At 55.6% G+C, this 19,142-nt stretch overlaps 3 protein-coding genes across 7 annotated transcripts; 1 reads left to right on the forward strand and 2 right to left on the reverse strand.

Annotated features, from left to right (window-relative positions):
* The first annotated feature begins 111 nt into the window (after window positions 1-111).
* Window positions 112-10,774, forward strand: RASL12 (RAS like family 12). 5 transcript variants are annotated; one of them, XM_075763971.1, is made up of 7 exons: window positions 112-729; window positions 2,192-2,347; window positions 6,857-6,973; window positions 7,086-7,142; window positions 8,296-8,369; window positions 8,453-8,643; window positions 9,475-10,774. In XM_075763971.1, the coding sequence occupies exons 3-7, from the start codon at window positions 6,865-6,867 to the stop codon at window positions 9,857-9,859; spliced, it is 816 nt and encodes a 271-aa protein (XP_075620086.1). In that variant the 5' UTR covers window positions 112-729; window positions 2,192-2,347; window positions 6,857-6,864; the 3' UTR covers window positions 9,860-10,774. The 5 variants fall into 5 exon arrangements, with proteins under 5 accessions (XP_075620086.1, XP_075620089.1, XP_075620088.1 ...); XM_075763974.1 differs by lacking the exons at window positions 112-729; window positions 2,192-2,347 and adding an exon at window positions 4,571-5,032; XM_075763973.1 differs by lacking the exons at window positions 112-729; window positions 2,192-2,347 and adding an exon at window positions 5,612-5,911.
* KBTBD13 (kelch repeat and BTB domain containing 13) lies at window positions 2,415-4,529 on the reverse strand. Its single transcript, XM_010301714.2, has one exon. The coding sequence runs from the start codon at window positions 4,215-4,217 to the stop codon at window positions 2,835-2,837; it is 1,383 nt and encodes a 460-aa protein (XP_010300016.2). The 5' UTR covers window positions 4,218-4,529; the 3' UTR covers window positions 2,415-2,834.
* On the reverse strand, window positions 10,728-18,913 carry SLC51B (SLC51 subunit beta). Its single transcript, XM_075763970.1, has 6 exons — window positions 18,698-18,913; window positions 15,059-15,164; window positions 13,522-13,896; window positions 13,075-13,218; window positions 12,154-12,244; window positions 10,728-11,345 (listed from the first exon to the last, which is right to left on the reverse strand). The coding sequence occupies exons 2-6, from the start codon at window positions 15,096-15,098 to the stop codon at window positions 11,126-11,128; spliced, it is 870 nt and encodes a 289-aa protein (XP_075620085.1). The 5' UTR covers window positions 15,099-15,164; window positions 18,698-18,913; the 3' UTR covers window positions 10,728-11,125.
* Window positions 18,914-19,142: the final 229 nt, after the last annotated feature.

A 19,142-nucleotide genomic window follows, 5' to 3' on the forward strand; every position in this document is an offset into this window, starting at 1 on the left:
CAACCTAGCAGAGAAAACCCTTAATTAGTTGCACTAGTCCCGTTTTCCCTTGTGTCCTTCCAAACGATCTCCCAGCCCAACGTACTGCCATCGAGTTAAACCACCGAGTCCCTTCTCCGTGTATCTCTAGGTGGAAGGGTACAGCCCTCCATGGCTGCCTTCATCCTCCCCTGGGTGCAACGAGGAAACTTGGCATCCAGGTTTTGGGGGGCCTTGACCCGTCCGTACCCAAGGATGCTTTATACCTTCTCTTCTTTAATGGCATTGAAGAGGAAAAGGCCGAGGGAGATATTCATGGGGAGCTCACAGGCTCTTCTTGGAGCTCCCAGCCCTGTTTTTCCTCCAGCTTTCCCTTGGTTATACAAGCTTTTATTTTTGATACGGCCCTTATAAGGCAAGTCCGTTCTACAGACAGCTTTTCGTTACGTTCAGCCTTGCCAAGATGATGTCACCTTAAAAAAAGAGACTCGCAAAAGGTTAAACTGTGATTAGATAGATCGCTTCGCCTCAAACTGTAATCTTTGGCGGCGTGAACGCCATGAAGATTGAAAGGGGAAGATAACGGTGCTGTGCTGGTGCCAATAACGTGTAACATTGAGGGCTGAGTTCTGGTGGAGCCAAGCACATTTGCAGCGTTGTGCCCTCACTGTGCAAAGGCTGAGCAGCCTCTCACTCTCATTAGAGATTTCCTTGGTCCTGGCTCATCATTTTTACCCCCTGCTTGCAGAGGTAAGGAGCGTATCTTTTTTTCCCTCCCCGTGCACCTAAAATGATCTTGTGTTACTTTCCGTATCGCAGTCTGGATTGATGGATGCAAGCAATTGATGGATGCAAATCTCGGGAGCATCCATGCCACGCTCCGCAGTGCCTGCCAAGACCTGCTCTTTCCCTGCTAGGTGCTACACTTAAAATCTTAAAATCTTTTGCATTTTGTCGGCAAATATCTTTGTAAACCCCTGAACTGTCAAAAAAAAAAACCAACCCCAAAACAATGTGTGAAGGTGTGGGGAGAGGTTGTATCTCTTGGTGGTTTCAGAGCTGGAGGGAAGGGGAGAGCCTGCCAAGTTCAGCTGTCCTGGCTTAGCCGCAGGAGCCCGTCATTAATATTTTAGTAACAGAATTATTTTAACTTTATTTTAATGGAGGGTTTAAGCTGTTTGTTCAACTTAAAATGGTTTTAAAGCAGCGTGCTTCTGTGTGCTGATTTCAGTTAGGGGAAGACAGCGTGACATGTTAATTGGCTTCGTCTAGGAAGGGTTTGACTTGATGGGCTTTCTGCTAACGGTCCGCCCGAGGGTAGTAACGCCGCTCAGCTAATGCTGCAGCACGGCGTGGAGCTGGGTGAGGTCCACCAGTGTCCCCTGCTTCCCCCCGTGCCACCTCCACCGGCTGCGGTCCCCATCCCGGGGGTGACAGCGGGGTGGTGGCCTGGCCCGGGGGGCAGAGGGCAGACGGGGACAAAGCGCTTGAAGTGGTTTTCAATCTGGACATGGAGGCGAGCTGGGGTTTTCTTGTTTGTTTTGGTTTGTGGTTGTGTTGTGTGGGTTTTTTCTCAAATGCGGGAACTGTTTTGAAAATGCTGAGAACTTGGCGAGGGTCAGCAGCGGAGGTATTTGAGGCATCCCAGCTGGTATTCCCTTCTGCTCCGCCTCGACCGGGACGGCACGGCCAGCCCGGAGCCTGCCCCACGGACGGGAAACTAGCTGAGCCATGGTCTGGGTTTGCTGCTGCCCTGGTCCCCGCAGGTCTTCCAGCAGCGCTGTGGGCACAAAGGGGAGCTCTACGTTCTCCAACCGTCCCCAGAGCTGGTGTTGAGGACTAGCAACCTTCAGCACGGGGCTGTGGTACCTCATGAGAACAGCTCATCTGGTCATGGAGCTCTGCTAACAGAGAAGACCTCTGCAAACCTGCATCACCATGCCGTGGTGGTGCTCTCTCTTCCTTCCTTCCCTTTTTGCACCCTCTGTATTTCCAAGGTTTGCCATGTCCTCAAGAGACCCTCTGATGAGCACCGGCACTTGCCACCCCGTTGGGTCTGTGCTGGGCCTTGGCAGCCGAGCCTGGCTCATGCACGCTGGGGGGTGACGGGTGGTTCCCAGGTCCCAGAAACCCCTCAGTGCATGAAGCACCCGATGCCCGGGAGATGCTTTCCTTCACCCCCCCCATCTCCCCTCTCCCCTCCTCCTCCCAGGACCCCGTTGCGGCCGGGAGCGGCCATGGAGATCTCCCCGGGGAGCGCGGGGCTGCGTGGGAACTGCGCTCCCACGTACGGCTCTGAAACGGAGCCGCAGCTGAAAAAGCATTCAGCGGGCAGGAGCGAGCCTTGACGTGGATCCCCTGTTACGAGGTATTTTCCTTCAGAAAGGGGGAACAAAAACCCCAAAACCCAAGAGTAATGAAAAACGCAGGGTTGGGGGTTTTTTTTATAGCTTTCCTTTTAATTCCAGGATATAATGACTGATTTCCCATCAGAGCAGAGAGGAGGTGGGATGCTGCACACCTTCAGAGTGCGGTCAGAATAAATATAGCAAGTACTTGCGTCTCTTTGGTATCTGTCCTCTGCAGAAGCCACGAAGGTCTGCACGTGGTTGGCTCACGAGCCCACGTCTGGTAGGACTTTGCACACAGCCTGTGCAGTGCAGGCAGAGGCAGGCAGCAGCTGCCTGCAGCCCCTTTCTCTCTGGCAGGTTCTAGTGTCACCTCCAAGGTCCAATGGGACAGGTCCCAGGGCCTGCGCACGGCTCCGCAGAGGAGGAGAGGAGCCCAGTGGAGTGGTGGGTACGGAGCTGAGGCCACGTGCAAGGAAGAGCATCCCAATGTGGGACGGGGGCCACCTACGTCGCGACATCGTGGTCACGCTTTGGCAGACGCAGGAGGAAGGTCTGCAGGGAGCCGCTGCGCGGGAAACCTGCCCGCTCCTTCTTGAACCTCCAGGTCTCCTCTTCCACGGAATAGAGGAGCGTCAGCATCTTGTTGACGGTGTAGACGGTGTCACCCCTGATGACGGCAGTGAAGAGGGCTCCTTTGCTATTCAGGAACTGCCCGGGCAGGGCCGTCCACTGCCGTGACGTCAGGTTGAAGCAGTCGATGACGCAACGCAAGAAGTCATCCGAGGGGCCGTTGCGCATGACATAGAGGTTGTCGCGGTGAGCCACCATGCAGTGCCCGTAGCTCTGGTGCCGCTTGAGCTCAGTGACGGGAAGCCACGCGTCTTGCCGGGTCTCGTACTCATAGATGACGGTGGTGTCCAGCGGCTTCCACAAGCAAACGAAGATCTGCCCCATGGCTTGGGCACAGGGTGCCGCTGCGCTCGGCTGTGGCAGGTCGGAGACAAACGTCCAGGTGCTGGAGGCCACGTCATACCTCTCCACGGACTTCAGGGAGATCTTCTCATACTCCCCACCGATGGCATAGAGGTAGCCCTCGTGGCCCACCAGCCTGACGTCGTAGCGCAGCTGATGAGGGCTGGGGAACTCACTCCAGACGTTGGCATCGGCATCATAGCAGAAGCTGTTCTCCACCACCTGCTTGCTGGCCCCGTAGACGCCGCCCACAATGTAGATCTTATTATCCATGGTCGTCATGCCAGCGAGGAACGTGCTGGCGCTCAGCGGCAGGCAGGAGAGGGTCCTCCACGTGTTGGTCTCCTCATCCAGGTAGCAAATGGTCCTGGAGAGGTCCTCCAGGAACTCAAAGGTGGGCGTGTGGGCTCCTACCGCCACGAAGGTGCTGGGCAGGAGGGTCTCCACATAGGCCAGCAGGTCAGCAGAGAGGCAGTCCAGGTACTCCTCCAGCTCGGCGTAGCTGTCCCTGATGTAGAGCGCGGCGCAGTGGAAGAGGTCCAGCAGACCGAAGATGGCGGCGGCTTGGTACAGCAAGATGCAGTTGTCGGAGTTGATGGAGTGGATCAGGTACTTGGCCAAGGGCTTCACCTGCAGGAAGGCGGCACACTCGACCGCCTGGAAGGTCTCCTCACTGCCGAGGATGGGCCTCTCGCCTGCCAGCACCCGCAGCATGGCGAGGAACCCGGCCGCGCTCAGCTCCCCCAGCCCGATCTCCTCCTGCGTGCTCTCCTTCATGCCCGAGCGGAAGAGGGCACGGAAGTACTCGCTGCTCTCCACCAGCAAGGTCTTCTCCACCCAGAACGACTGCTCCTCCACCCGGATACGCACCCGCTCCGGGGGCCCTGCCCAGGAGCCTTCCTCCTCCGGAGTCATCCTCACCCGGGGGCTCAGCGGCTCTTGGCAGGGGGGCAGCACCCGATGCTCCGTGCCGTACCCCGGGGCAGCCCCCTTCTGCCTCCGCCACCCTTTGATGCCTTTGCTGCGCTGCCCGGCCGCCGCCACGCCGCTGCCTTGTAATAAAAATACCTTCGGCTAAAGATAGCCGAGCTCGTGACCGGGGCCCTTCAAAGGCATCCACCGAGCTCAGCTGCCCACCCAAAACACAGGCAGGGCTCCGGCGTCACCGGCCAACGCAGGTCATGGCAGAGATGCCCAGCTCTGCCGCGGCTCGTCCCACGGAGGATGCCTGGCTGCGCGGGGGGGAGATGGGTTTTGCCCTCCTTGCCGTGCCCTCCCTGCCCGCGGGGACGGCAACATGTTTGTATGGCTGGGAAGAGCATGTTGCTGCACTATTATTTTTTTTTCCCCCTTAAAAAAGTGGATTTTATGGCCACAGGGAGGTAACCGACATCGGCAAATCACGGTGCCGCCCAGCCCGACCGTGGAAAAAGGGATTTGCCACCCCCCGAGCGTGGCCACGGGCAGGGAGAGACCTTTACGGGGCTGTTCCCTTCGCGACCCTCCCCAGGCAGGAGGCACGGAGCAACCCGGGCAACATCCATCCCTGGCGTGAGGAGCCAGCAACCAGCCTGTGCTGCATCCGGGGATCCCGGGGCAAGAAGGGTGAAGTGCAGCGAACCCCGTCTCTCTGGAAAAGTCCCCTCCGGCCACAGGGCTCACCCCGGTCCCCGTAACACCCGGCTGCAGGGCAGAGACAACCCGTACCCCGACTCACGTAGAGGTTGATGGTGAAGAAAAGTGGGATTTGTGGCGTGTCGCTCATTTCTGTGCTATTCACAGCTTTTTCTGGCTAGAAATCCCATTTCCTCTCTGCTGTGGGGTGCTGAGGAGGGCTGGCAACGGGGCCCCCAAGTCCCCCTGTCACCGCCTGCAGCCGATCTTTATTTTTGATGCATAATTTAACCCGAGCAGCCCACCTTGCCAAAGGTATAATTTTTTTCCTCCCTGCTTAGCCCCTCATCCCAGTAGCCTGGGGCTCGCGGGGTGATGCCAAAGTCATTGCCCCAGGATCGTGGCCCCAGCAGGTTCCCCCAAAAGTCTCAATTTCGGGGAGAAGGCGAAAGCTTTGCGCTTGTGTTACTGTCATTGATCCTTATGGGTACCCACCTTAGAATAGCACATTTAGCTCTGACTGCTTTTAAGCATCCTTGACCTGTGTCCAAAGGGGGTGTGGGGGTCGGGGGTCCCCGGGGGGGGGGGGGGGGGCTCTGCTTCCTGCAGGGGAATGACCCCCCTCCTCCTCATCCTCCCCATCCTCCCCATCCTCCCCATCCCCAGGGCTTACAGGGACTTCCACACTCCCAGACTATTTTGGGAGGGTTTAAAAATATCCTCCCTGCATTAAGGGGCAATAATCCCAACCGTGCGGCAGCCCCACATGGCCACGGAGCACCCCTCGCCCCCCCAGCCCCAGGTACGCGCCCCCCACCCCCCCCAAACCCCCAAACCCCTTCGGGACCGGCCCGGGGGGCCGCATCCTGCGGTCCCGGGCGCTGAGCCCCATCCCAAGTGGCTGCGATCGCCATGACAACGCTGACTTCAGCCTCCGCCACCTCCCCGGGCTCCGAGCCCGCTGGGTGCTGGCTGATGGCTCGGGGCGGGCGGCGGTGAGTGCTCCCCGGTCCCCCCGCAGGATCGCGCCTTTTGGCTGGGGAAAAAAAAAGGGGGTTCGTTTGGGGGGAGGGGGGTGTTTGGTTGGGGTTGTTGTTGTTGTTTTACCCCTGCAAAGTCTCTGCCAGCAGCAGAAGGTGGCTGTGTTCGAATGAGCTGGGCAAGGGGAGGGCGGCTGTACCGGCAGCATCGCTCCCGGGTGCCGCTGCTTGCCCGCGGGAGGTGCGATGAGTGCGCCGGCCTCAGCCAACGGAGCGGGACCGGGCTTTTGTTTGCCGGGGACTCGGCGCGGCGGCTTCCGAGCGTAGGCACGACGGCTTGCGGTGCCTGAGGTCCCCTCCCGAAACCCCGGGAGCTCGGGGGGGGGGGGGGGCCGGCGTGTGTCCTGCCGGGGGAACCGGCCCCGGGGCAGCGTGTCCAGCCCGGCGCCGGCGCGGCAGCTTGCCTTACAAGGAGTTTGGCTGCGGCCCGATGCGGCGGGACCCGCGCTCGCCCCCGCCTGCCTCATTCATCGCCAGCCCCGGCGGCGCAGGGGCCGCTGCTCCCCCCCGGCCCCCCCCCCCCCCCCCCCCCCGCGCCCCGCAACCCCAGGGAGCCCCGCGTCTCCTCCGGCGGCGGGTTTTAAGGTGGGAGGCTGCGTTTCTCTTCTCTTTCTGGGGTACGGAGGGTGGGTGGAGGGCTGAGGGGGGGGCCCTGTCTTTGCTTGGGTGGGGGTGCTGGCTGGGGGGGGGGACACACGAATCTTTGCCGCCGTGGGATGGGGATGTCAGGAGGAGGATGGAGGAGAGCAGATCGCCCTCCCCGGTGCCGCCGAGCCCCCCTTTTCCCCAGGCTGGGGCACCCCATGAGCCGGGTGGCGAGAGGTTCCCCATCCAGGCTGCAAGAGGGTCCCCATCCGGAATGGCAGCGGCTGCCCCACGTCCCCCCGCTCTCTCCCGCAGGACGGAGGATGTCCTCGATGTTCGGCAAACCCCGAGCTGGCGGCGAGCGGCCACCCCAGAGCCCTCTCGCCGAGTGCAACGTGGCCATCCTGGGGTGCCGAGGGGCCGGCAAGTCAGGTGAGACGGGCGCCCCGCCACCACGGGGATGGCCGGGCATCGAGGGGGTGCTGGGGTACCAGTGCTGTTGGGGGGACACACCTGCCTCACCTGCCTCTTTCGCCTCCTGCAGCCCTGACCGTGAAGTTTCTAACCAAGAGGTTCATAAGCGAGTATGATCCGAACTTGGGTAAGACACTTTCTCCACGGGTGTTTCCTCCCCCAGTTATCCCCTGTGAGCTCCCACGGAGCATCCTTCCCATCTCCCATGTTTCCCACGAATATGGCATTTAAGGGGGGGGGAAAAAAAAAAATCCCCACCCAAAATTCCATGAAAAACAACGGAAGGACTGGATTTGACCCAAATCCGCCTGTAAAAACAGAGGTGAAAGCAGCGCTCTCTCCGCAGGCATATCCCACGGGGGGAACGTCGGCTCCTCGCATCGCCCCAAAGAAACTGAAAGGCGAATTATTGGGGGGTCCTTGGGGAGCGTCTTGTGCCTCTCGCTCGTTCGCGGGGGTGTCGGGCAGGGGAAGGGCTGGGTCAGCGAGTGGGGGCTGCAGAGCGGGCGGCCCTGGGGGCTGCGCTTTGCAGTGAGCGTTTCTGGGCAGTTTTTTTTTCCACTCGTTTGAGTAATTAATAACTATTTTCCTAGGCCTGACTCCAGGGCACGGGGAAGAACCATAAATGATTTATCGGGGACATTAGGGAGATATGGACGTCGTCCAGGAACCAACTCCAGCCCCTAATAATTCAGCGACTCTTAGGAAAGAAGGATAAATGCTTTCCTCCTCGGATCTTTTTTTGGGAATGCGGTTTCATCTTCCCACGTCAAAACCTTTCCGAAACACATCCGTTAGGACCCGGCTGGGAGAAGGCATCTTCCTCCCTGGGGAATGGCTCAGCTTCTCTCCCTGCCTGTCCTCCTCCCAGAAGAAAGGGGTGCTCCTTTCGCCTGATTTATTGGGAAACAGCCCCGGTGTCAAGCCCCGAGCTCGCTTTATCTCACCCGGTCATGGCATCTAGATAAGGGCTGAGCCCCAGGCGCAGCGACGGCCGCGCCGGGCTCCTTCCCCTCACTCCTCCTGCGGGAGCCCACGCTTGCTGCGTGCAGGGGGAGATAACTGCTCCCAGCCGGGCTTGCCCAGTGGCATCACTGCCAGCCCCCCCCCCCCAAAATATCGTTGTCTCAGGAAGGAGTGAGGTGGGAGGTGCTGGTGGAGGGTGCCCCTCAGCGGGGGCCGAGCTTTTTCTGTGGTGCTCCAAGCATCCAGGGCTTTGCTTGGCTTTGGAGAAGGTGGGACACCCCAGCCCATCCTCACAATCCCCCTTCTCCTTGCAGAGGATACCTACGCCTCGGAGGAGCTGGTGGACCAGCAGCCCGTGCTGCTGAAGGTGATGGACACCGCCGACCAGGTGAGGCACCGGGGCACCGCTGGTGCCAAACGCCCGGCGTGACCCAGCTGGACCACGGCTGGACCGCTCCTCTCGCCCCCCAGGACGGCCCCGGGAACTGCGAGCGCTACCTGCGCTGGGCCAGCGCCTTCCTCGTCGTCTACAGCATCGATGATAGGAAGAGCTTCGAGGGCTGCCAGCGCTACCTGGAGGTCCTCGCCCTGCACGCGAGGGGCTGCCAGCGCCGCTGCCCCGTGCTCCTGCTGGGCAACAAGCTGGACATGGAGCAGTACAGGTATCGGGTGCGGGGCAAGGCTGGCTTTTCCTGGGGGAGGGAAAGCTCATAGATCACCCCCCATCCCTCTGGCTGGGATGCAAAACCCAAATATGATTTTTTTGTGGTTATTTCCACCCCCATCGGTATTCCCACATCCTCCCACATCTCCAAGGTTCCTGCTCTCCTGCCTGGGGGATGATGTGTTTATTTTGAGCCCATTGGTATTTTCAGTGGGATGTTTTTCAGCTGCGTGGTAAGGCAGCGTCACCATCCCCGGGCAGGGCTTGAGCCCGCTCCAGGTCCTCGCTCCCCTCTGGATGTGCCCTTTCCCTGGAGCCCTTTCTCGCCCCGTCCCCGCTGCCAGGACTGGATGTCCCCGGTGTGTTTTTCTGGCCTTTTGTGCCGCTCTGGGGCTGTGCCGAGTGTTGGTCCCACGGGTCCTTGAGTCACGCGCGTTGCAGAACCTCCCCGTGCATTGCCAGACCCCCCCATGCTCCCAGCACGGAGCCTTCCCCCTCCCCACGGTGACGACCTGCCCCATCTCCTCCCCCCTTCCCAGCGTGCTGCCATCGCATCCAGCCCCCTGCGTCCCCGGCACGGGAGGCTGCACAATTCCCTGGGGACCCGCACAGCTCGTTGCTCTGGGATTTTGGGAAAGACGAAACCCTTTTGGACTTGTGCCCCCTGCTTGTTCCAGGAGGGCGGACAAGCGGGTGCTGCCCCGGTGCTCACCGAGCAGCAGGTGTGGGATGAGGGCTCCGTTGCCCCCCATCTGCACCCCTCGCTCCCCGTTTTGGGTGGTTGCAGCACCCCAAGGGATGTTGCACCCGTTCCCTCTGCTCTCGCCAGGCAGGTGCCCGCAGCCGAAGGGATGTCCCTGGCGAGCAGGTTCAGGTGCCTCTTCTACGAGGTGTCGGCGTGCCAGGACTTCGCGGGGGTGCAGCACGTCTTCCACGAAGCGGTGCGGGAGGTGCGGCGCCAGGCGGAGCGGAGCCTGCCTGTCCGGCCGCTCTTCATCACCGAGGAGCGTCCCTGCCCGCCGGTGGCCACGCCGGTCGCCCTGCCTGCCCACCACGGCTTGGCCAGCTGCACCTTCAACACCCTCTCCACCGTCAACTACAAGGAGATCCCCTCGGTGGCCCAGGCCAAGCTGGTCACCGTCAAGTCCTCGCGGGCTCAGAGCAAGAGGAAAGCTCCCACGCTCACCTTGCTGAAAGGTTTCAAGATATTTTAGGACGCGTCCCTGCGGGCTGCAGAGGGGGCAGCGAGAGACCCCCGTCCCCCCGGCTCCGCAGGGGCTGAGACCATCTGCGACGGACTCACTGGCACGGCAGCAGCCGCTGCCCGACGGTGGCCCCGGTCTCTGGCATTTGCACCCTGTCCTGCCAGCACCGGGGGCGAGCCTGGCTTTCCGTGCGGATCTGGGCAGTTCCCGGAGCAGCGGGGACCACCGCGAGGGCGAGGGCCACCCCCAGCTTGGGCGATCGCACAGCGATGGGAGCCCAGGGAGGGGGAATTAATCATTAATCAAGCACAGAGGCACCCGTCTCATTTGTCTCACGGGTCCCCTGACCGAGCAATAAATAGGAGGAATTTTTTTTTTTTTTAAATCTGAACAAGAAAGGTGACTTTCTTGGTTTCAGCTCACTAAAGGCCTCAGGTGTCCTAAAACTGATTCCCATGCATCGAAATAATTCATACCAAAACAGCTGGGTTTTTAACCGACTTCTTACACCACGGTGTTCTTTTTCAAAGGCTTTGCAAGGAGAGATGCTTCACTGACAAGCACACACTCTGAAAAGCCTTTGTTTAAATGACTGATGTATTTCCAAAAATGTCTTAAATGATGTCATGACTTCTACCCACGCCTGGTGCAGGGCGTGAAGTGAATCCCAAGGCAGACCAGGCTCTACCTGTGCCCAAGCCAGGGCCAAGGGCTGCACATTCCGTTTCATTTGCTGTATCAGGTGAAATGTTCTGCTTCTCCCTGGAGTTGCAGTTACTCTGCAGAGTAAAATATCCACGTGTATATTTGTACATATATACATATATATATATATGACCTTACTGATAGAGAGATTCAAGATGGGATTTCAACCAGCTGCTTTGGAAAGTATTTTAATAAAGACAATTTCTGAAAAGAACAAAAGCGCCTCCATTTCAGTGCAGCTGTTTTCCTGAGGGACTTGACGGCACGTTCCCTGGCTGGCTGCAGGAAAAGCCTCCCGCCTCCCGCCCCGGCTCGGCTCCCACCCGTTTGTGGGACGGGGCGAAGCTGGGGGAGAGAAGAGAGCAGCGGGTAGAGACCAGCCAGCTGGGAGATGAAATGGGGGAGGCAGGAGTTTGCCTCGAGTCCAGAGCCACGGCCGCGGGTGCAGCTTCACTGCTTTCTCTTTTCCTCGTTTCCCCAGGCTAAACTGCATTTTTAAACATCCATCACTACGAACCGAGACATTCTGATACATTTCTTAGGCCCTAAATGGTTTAACCTCAGCTGCCATTATATGGCATCCTCAGACCTCTCTGCATACAGAGATGTGACCGTCCCGTCCTTCCACTGGACCATCACATCTCCCGATCTCTGATCCTGGGGCACCAGCTCCTGCTTTTGCGGTTCGGGCAGGCTGTATTCCTGCACAGGCATCAGGGCTTGCTTGGCTTCCAGCTCAGCCTGCTGCGTGATTTGCTCTGCTCCTCTGCACACGTGCATCTTCCTTTTCCTGCAGGAAAGGCATGAAAAGGAAACAAGGAGTGAAGCAGCGAGCCCAGCCCACATCGGGGGGCTGGTGGCTACCCCCAGTGATGGTTACATCCATCTTTCCACACCTTGGCCCTGGGAACACGTTAGCTGCTTACGGGCAATCCCTGCCAGCTGCACTCTGTCATGTTAAGTGGTCTGAAGTGTCTGGGTACGCACAGCCGCAGGGTTTACACACGGAGAACACACAGCGCACCGCGTCACCCAAAGCGAGGCAGCAACACCCAGCAAGCCATCGTTCAAAGGACAGCACGGCAGACTGGTAACTTCAGCTCTTTTTCTCTTGTTTTAAGATGAAAGCTCTGACCCAGATGTAAGTTGTCTTGCTGTAGAAGACAGCGAGTTGTTCCTCAGCTGCAAGGTTGTTGTGCAGCAGTATGGCCCAGGGGAACGTTGTGGGAATGCAGACGGGGAAAGGCTGGGGAGTCCTGCTCCAGAGCCCCTCGCATCACACATTTAACGTCACTTCCCTCCCAACTGGGCTGGGCAGAGCTGTTGCAGACGCTTTACCGGGGAGGATGCAGGGCCCGGAGAAGTGAAGCGGCTCGTTCAAAGTGACACACGAGGAGAACAGAGAGTCAGGCAAGGTTTTACAACGAAGCACGGTTCAAAGGAAGTTTGTCTTTGCTCTTCTCCCCGTCACCCAGGGCTTGTTCCTGCCCTGCGTCTCAGCATGCTGCCGTGCCCTGCCAAACCCACCTGTCTGCCGGCCCTGGGGGGTCTCAGCGCGCCACCACACACCAAAAGACCCTCACATTTTTCTTACTCACCTGTTTCGCGCAATGTTAATGCCCAGGAGGAAAAGACCCAAAATCATGGCCACAAAGGAAAGTGCAAGGACGGAGTAATTCCACGTTGACGCTGGGGGAAAGCACGGAGAGGCAGCGTTAGCGTGCACAGAGCGGTGTGGCCCACAGAGCCTGGCCAGGTGCAGTGCCATGGCATGGCTGCAGGATGAGGGCAGAGGTGCTGGTGTCCAGCTCAGCACCCAGAGCAGAGCATCCAGGTCACATTTCTGGGGATAACCTAAAGCAACTCTCCCTCCCTGGGCAGGAGACTTACACAACCTCTTTCTGCCTCTCACAGCCGCCTGCCTGGGGCTTTGTCTCTCTCACACTGACCATATCTGCCTCGCCAGGCTTTTCAACCTTGCCTGAGAGCTGGGAGCGGCTGTGCCCGAGGGTGGGAGCAAGGCTGCGAGCTGCAGCAGCCCACCATGAGCACTGCTGGAAGGGCCCCTCTGCTCTGCAGCCTTTCTTGCTGCTGCCACACTCAGGCAGGTAGATTTTTGCCTTTGAACACTGGCTGGGGTGTGCAGCACAGACGGCAGCGGGTGCTCTGTCCTTGATTTTTGTGGCTTTGAAGTTGATCCTCGGGGTGCTGACCTGCTCATATCGATCTGCTCCCTCCACCCTGCCAAAATCACTGGTCATCCCAGACCTTTGCTCTCTTGTCAGGCTATGCCTGGAGAGAGGCTGAGCCTCCCTCTCTGGGAGGAGACACTACCTCAGCAAAGCCTCGTGCCCGTCTTCACCCATAGCCTGCTTCTTCTGGAGGTGAGACTCAGGGTTTATGTATCTGGGGTAAATGACCTCCTCATGTAACTCATCTCCATTGGGCAGGAGGTTTAACAGCCAAGGACTGTGCACCTCTACTCCAGCTCTCAACCCAGGAACGTCAATGGGACTTACGGTCTTCTCTGCGGAAGAACCAGAGCAGCTCCTCCAGCTCTTCTTGAGCTATACCCAGCGCAAGGGTCACGTTGCCTGCTGTGTGGTCGTACATGCGTGTGCTGGCAAGGGCTGCAGGGAAGTACCTGTCTTGCTTTGTCTCAGCTGCAGAGGAAAACAGCAGAAAGATGCAATGGTCACTCACTGCAATACTTCGGGCCAGAAACAGCCTTCCCCTTGGCTCCCAGGGCTGCCCAGCACGTCCCTCCCAGCAGGCTGAACACAGCCGTGCGGGCACAGCCTTATCTCACGCACGGAGAAGTGGAGAGCGTTCCTGGCTCCCACTGCAGATCCCACTATGGTGGGACACCCAGGCTTGGAAAGACCCCAGGACACTGACTGTGCCTTTCCACATTCCCCAGCAGCACGTGCGCACATACCACTGGTCCCCGGGTGCGCGGCACTTACCCACTTTCTTCTCACACACGCTCCTCTGTGTAACATCTTGCCATTGGGCCTTGGGGCCTCTTACATTTTTGAGAACAACTCCTTTCCTGTTTGCCACCAGGTAGCCCTGGCTGCTGCCCAGAGGAGAGAGCAGTGAATCTGAGCAGTCCCAGCTCATGTAGCCCACGCTGCCGCAGAGACTCGTCTGCACGCTGTTGGCCCCCACCACGGAGAGACAGCTCTGTGTGCCGTGATTCATCAAAGAATCACCTTGCCAAGACCAGTTCTGGAAACCTGACTCTGGATTACAGTCCTCCAGCAGTAAATTCCCATCTGTCGGGCTGGCTTGTAAACACAGGCCGACTTTAGCATTTTTCATCAGAAAAGCTTCAGTGTCTGCAAAGAAACCAGCATATGAGTGTGGCCATCCCCTAAGCACTGGACATATATGCACACACAGTGTATAGGGCAGATGGGAATGGCACCCAATTCTGGAACTGGGAAGTCAGCTCCGGACAAAAGGCATTCAAGAGGCAAACTGCCTCCAGACCAGCTTCTCTTTGCCAGAGCTGCTGGGCTCTTAGCTGAGCTTTCCCTGACCCACGCTTCTCAGCAAACATGACTCAAGCATTTCCTTTTGAGTGTGTTCTGGGAAGTCCAGCTAGACTGTCCTTGTGACTGATGCTGAGCTCTGGTTGAAGCTGTATCCATAGCTGTTCCCTGGAGAAGAGATGATGGAAAGCTCCTCTCCTCGACCTGCGCTCTGCTGGGCCCCTTGGTGAGCTGGCTGGTGCCAGCCCACAGCGCCACACAGCCTGGCCCATGCTTAGCCCCTTCCTGCTGCTCCTGGGAGGTGGGAGGCTGCTCTCCTGGGTCCTTCCAAGAGGCAGAGGAGGCTCAGAACCTTTGGTAAGCCTCATTGCTGGCTTCTGCTTTCATTCCGGGGACAGACACCCTGATGTCCTGCTCCAGCTGGATGAACTAGGAACTCTCTCCAATGCCTCTGTTTCTGGGGAACCACCAGGGGAAGGGTTTGGGGCTCAGGTCTTTCCAATTTGGCTGTTTAACCTTAAAGTGTCAGCTGAAACATCTCTCTGCACGATGGAGGTGCAGATAGTCCTGACAGACATTGATATTGGGTTTAAAAAAATTATATCTCTGTAAATTAGGTGTCTTCCTTGGTGTCAAAGAGATTGCAACAGTGCTGTAAGCACAGGCTTAAGGTGCAACTTTCCCCACAGTTAAGCCAGGCTGCTGCTGGCATAAACTGAGGAAAATGGGCCCACGGAGAGGAAGAAACCATATTTCCAGAAAGTTAATGTCTTTAATGCATGCCTTTGCCATAATACTATCTGTATGTGTTTGCCCTCAGCCACTGAGGTGTTCATAAGGTCATACAACAATGCTGGAAGCTCTCGCACATGTACATCCACCTGCCCTGCAATGTCTTGTTGTAACCCCTGCTGAGCCTGGCGTGGGTGAGAGCCTGTGAAGAGGCACAGCCTCAGCACGGGTGACCTGCTCCACCCACACCATTATCCCCCAGCCAAGACTCTACCTTGCAGCAGGAAAAATGGGATTATCCAGAAGAACTTCATATTTGTATGTGCAGCTGGGATGGATCACGCCTTCACGCCGTCAGTGTTTCTTCAGTGTGCAAATGCCTGGGAAAGAGAGAGAGAGACGAGAGGTGAGGGATAACCTCGAAGTGTCCTCTGCTAGCTCCCACTGTACAGTGCCACTGGTTTTATCAGTGGGAGCCCTGAAAGTTAACACGAGTTATAGCTCAGAGGGACTGGAGACAGCAGGCCAGCACGTTTCTCCTCTGGTGTCTACAGTAGATGAAAGGAGACAAAACCACATACAAGTCATGACCTTTTAAATGACTCAGTGCTCATGCCGATTCCCCTCCCAGCTCCAGCTCTGCATTCAGAGAGGGAACCTGATGTACCCCTGCAGTTGTGGCATCTGTTTTCTTCTGCGAACGTGAGCCTGAGCTGCCAGCAGTTCCTGGGAGCCACTGAGGTGATAGTAGAGTGTGTCTGGCACAGGGTCTGCTGCCTGGGGGTGGACCCCTTGCCTAAGTGACCTCATGCAGATCCGAGCTCGGCTACTGAGAGCCAGCCCCTCCCCAACTAACCTCGCTGCTCCCCTGCCACGATCCTTATAGAATACATACTTTGCAGACAGTGACTACCAGCTGCCAATCCATGGATGGCAGAATAAGGGCGTGGAGATGAGGAAGTGGAGGGTTCAGCTCCAAGAGGAGGAAAAGCTGGCTTGCCATTGAGGCAAAGGTATCTCCCATCCCTCGGGGAAGCAGAAAGCTCCTCCTTGACCTTTAGCCCCTCATTTGTGAGTGGCATCAATCCAGCTTTTATGGCTGCTTGTCCAGCTCAGCTCTTCAGCCTCCTTTGGAGGGACCTGATCTGAGCAGAGGGTTCCTGTCTGTCCACTGTGAGTTAGTTTGAGATGGTTAGGTTGGTTCTCCCCAGCCCACTGCTCAGCCACTGCTCACTGGCCTCATCATAACTGTCACTGACTCACAGCTGAATGACAGCACAACACACATGCATCCCTCAGACACACTGGCCCCACAGGTCATTAATTATTATATGAAGACTTAGACTTTTATAACTGTATGATATGCTCAACTTTTACCTGCTTGTGTAGTGTGGCCTGGCACTGCCTGAAACTGTTCCCTGGAAATCGCTCACGAGACCATTCCACTGCACCAGGCGTGTCAACAACGCTGCTGCTGACTCCTCAGGGAAGCATTTGTCCTATCGGTTATAGACCTAATGATTGCTACTATTTTCCCCCCTTCTCAATGTCTTCACAATTCAAAGTTCACATTTTATAGCCAACCAGGCATGCAGGCTGGCTCTCTGCTGCCAGAAAACCACCTGTTAGCAATTCTTTGAGGATGGGACTCTCAAATACATGGTCCACTTTGACTCTGTATTTCAGAAAAAATGGGTAAAGCTGTTCCCTGCAGTTAGGTATGCCAATTGCCTTACCATCCAGGTAACCTTTAGGTTATTCGTGGGAATCACTCCACAGAAAGGAGAAAATAAAGTCTTGGTGCCAATGAAATCAAGTTACAAGTCTGCTACACCCTAATAAGAAGTGCCACTTGAATGTGTTAAATCTTTCTGTGCAAGGCCTCTGTCTAATCATTTGCTCGAACAGGAATATTTGACATGCATGTCGCTGATTTTCTCCTAAGGTGTTTCATAACTTGTGGGCCACCTCCTGGCGTCCGCACTAAAGCTGCCACGCACAGCAGGGGTGTTAGAAAGCTGCTACAAGTACTTTGCTACTTCACAAAGTCTTCAGCATCGCCAATCTCCCCCACATGTCAGAGGCTGGAACGTCTCAGGTACAATACAGTAGCAAATGGATATTTATCTTACGTTAACAGGAAATTTAGGTAAAAGCTTTTAAGGGAAACCCCCACTATTTTAAAGATCTTTTACATCTACATCAAACTGACCAAACTAGTTTGGAAGTTTCATTCATCAAAGCTACAAAACAAAGTGTTCTCAGGCCACTGTATCTACCCCAGCAGAGAGCCTGAGCAGGATCCAGAACACTGCCTGTACCACCAGTTTCCCCAGTAAGGAAACAGTGAGTCCCACAACTGGACATGCTCAGGAGAGTTTGGATCTTCCAGAATGAAAGAGAGGCTTTTTAAAGTAATCTCCTCCACCTTCCCCCACACAGCTCTGCCCACATCCCGCGTGGGTGAACACTGCTCCACCAAACAAGCTGAGAGAGCGTGGCTGATGTCTTCCCCAAGTTGTCTTAAGACAACTCTAAGCTGTGGACTTTGGTCTCCCAGCCCCCTGAAGACACCTAAAACCCTTCTGAGGTTGCTTCCCAGCTTGGGTACAACATGGAAAGCTCAAATGAGAGAAAGCTCGTGCATTTTATGCTTGTATGGAAGGAAGAAAGATCAAAGAGGCCAGCACCTCTCAAGGAAACATTTTACCTGTGTTATTTTGAGTTTATATTTACACCTGAACAATTTTGTAATTTCTTCCTTTTTGCAAATGGGATTTTCACAATAAAAGCTGCAAAATTTATATGCTGTGCGTACTTCAGGAACAAAGAGTCACTCGTCAATGCTGTCCCAAATCCTTTGCTCAAAATGAGGATCTGTGGACTTTGGTGGCATCCTATGAAATCTCAAGGAAGTACAGAAAAATGGCAAGTGACTGTTTTTTGCTCTACATACTGATCCCAGCACTTAAATGGTAAAATCCCTCCTTACGATGGAAGCCTTTGGAGATATGAGACCCACCACACGCACAAGGCAGAGCTGAGGGATCGGTGCTCTAAAACTTGGCATAAGCTGGAGAGGGGCCCGTCCCATGCAGGAACACACATGTCCCCAGCTGCATGTGGGCTCTTTCCGGCCAGGGCACAGTGCACAGTGCTGCGAAACCACCGTGTGCTCTGTCTCTTGTTTTTATCAGGTCTAACACTCGAGGCTGCTTACTAAGCCAGATGTTGCCCTCACTCTGCAAATGAGAAGTCTTGAGATACTTACTATATTGATATAAGTAAAGATGGACAGAAAAAAGACACTCTACTCACTACACAATATGGGGCAATGCACTTATTAACGTCCCAGTCCTTGTAACATAGTCTCCTCTTGTCATTCAGACGCTTTCTCTGGTAGTTATCTTATCTTAACTGATTGTGCTAAAATTAATCAGTTATTCCAAATATATTATAAAAGTGGGATGCCCTGCCTTTGGGATTCATATAGGATATACAATGGCACACCATGGAGATACAAATGGATGGATTGATTTATAAAAGTACATTAAGGACCGAGTTCAATTAAAGAACACAAGAAAGATGTTTAATATTTAAAATACTAAAGCAAGAAGGCAGTCTGTACTATTTTTTAACCTTTGTAAAGTCAAAAGTTAAAGAACAAATTTGAGTTATATTAAATATTTTCCTTTGACTGCTTTCCAGGCTGTTTATATGCAGGAATTACCCCAGCCTGCTTCTCACTTGCCATTCAGTCTCTCCTTAAACAAGTCATACAGCCTTTGCTTAAAATTTCCAAGGATCCGAGCTTTCTAACTGAAATAAATAAATAAGCCTTTTTTTACAGATAGCTATAAATTAACCCACCAGCTAGCACACCAGGAATGTCTGGTAATCTCCACTAACTCACCAGAAACATGCAGTTCCCAGCAGAGAGGAAGCTACATTTCTTCTTTAAGCTCTGCTGTCTGAAGATGTCTCCTCCGAGCACCCGTCAGCACCTTACTACGGCGTCAAGGCTGCCTTTCCTCCTACTCTCAGTATGCTACGAGCTGTGATTCATTCTGCTCCTGAGTCATGTGTGAAGGCCAGTCCAACAGGTGAGGTTCACTCCAGCCCCTGAAAAAAACACACCTCTTTAGTGGGTCCATTTACAGCACGAGGTGAATGACCTTTTCCCAAAGAACGAACCATAGGAACTTTCAGCTGATTTGCTCAAGCTATTGGCCTAATCAGTATTAAAAGAGCACACCAAGTGGAATGACACTCAGTAATGAGTTACTCTGGAGTTAAAATAAATGATAATGTTCATTCTGCCTGGCTCGGTCCTCATTGCATAAAGGAAGTATGTCCTG

Source organism: Balearica regulorum, chromosome 12, assembly GCF_011004875.1.
Source record: "Balearica regulorum gibbericeps isolate bBalReg1 chromosome 12, bBalReg1.pri, whole genome shotgun sequence".
Taxonomy (NCBI): Eukaryota; Metazoa; Chordata; class Aves; order Gruiformes; family Gruidae; genus Balearica; species Balearica regulorum.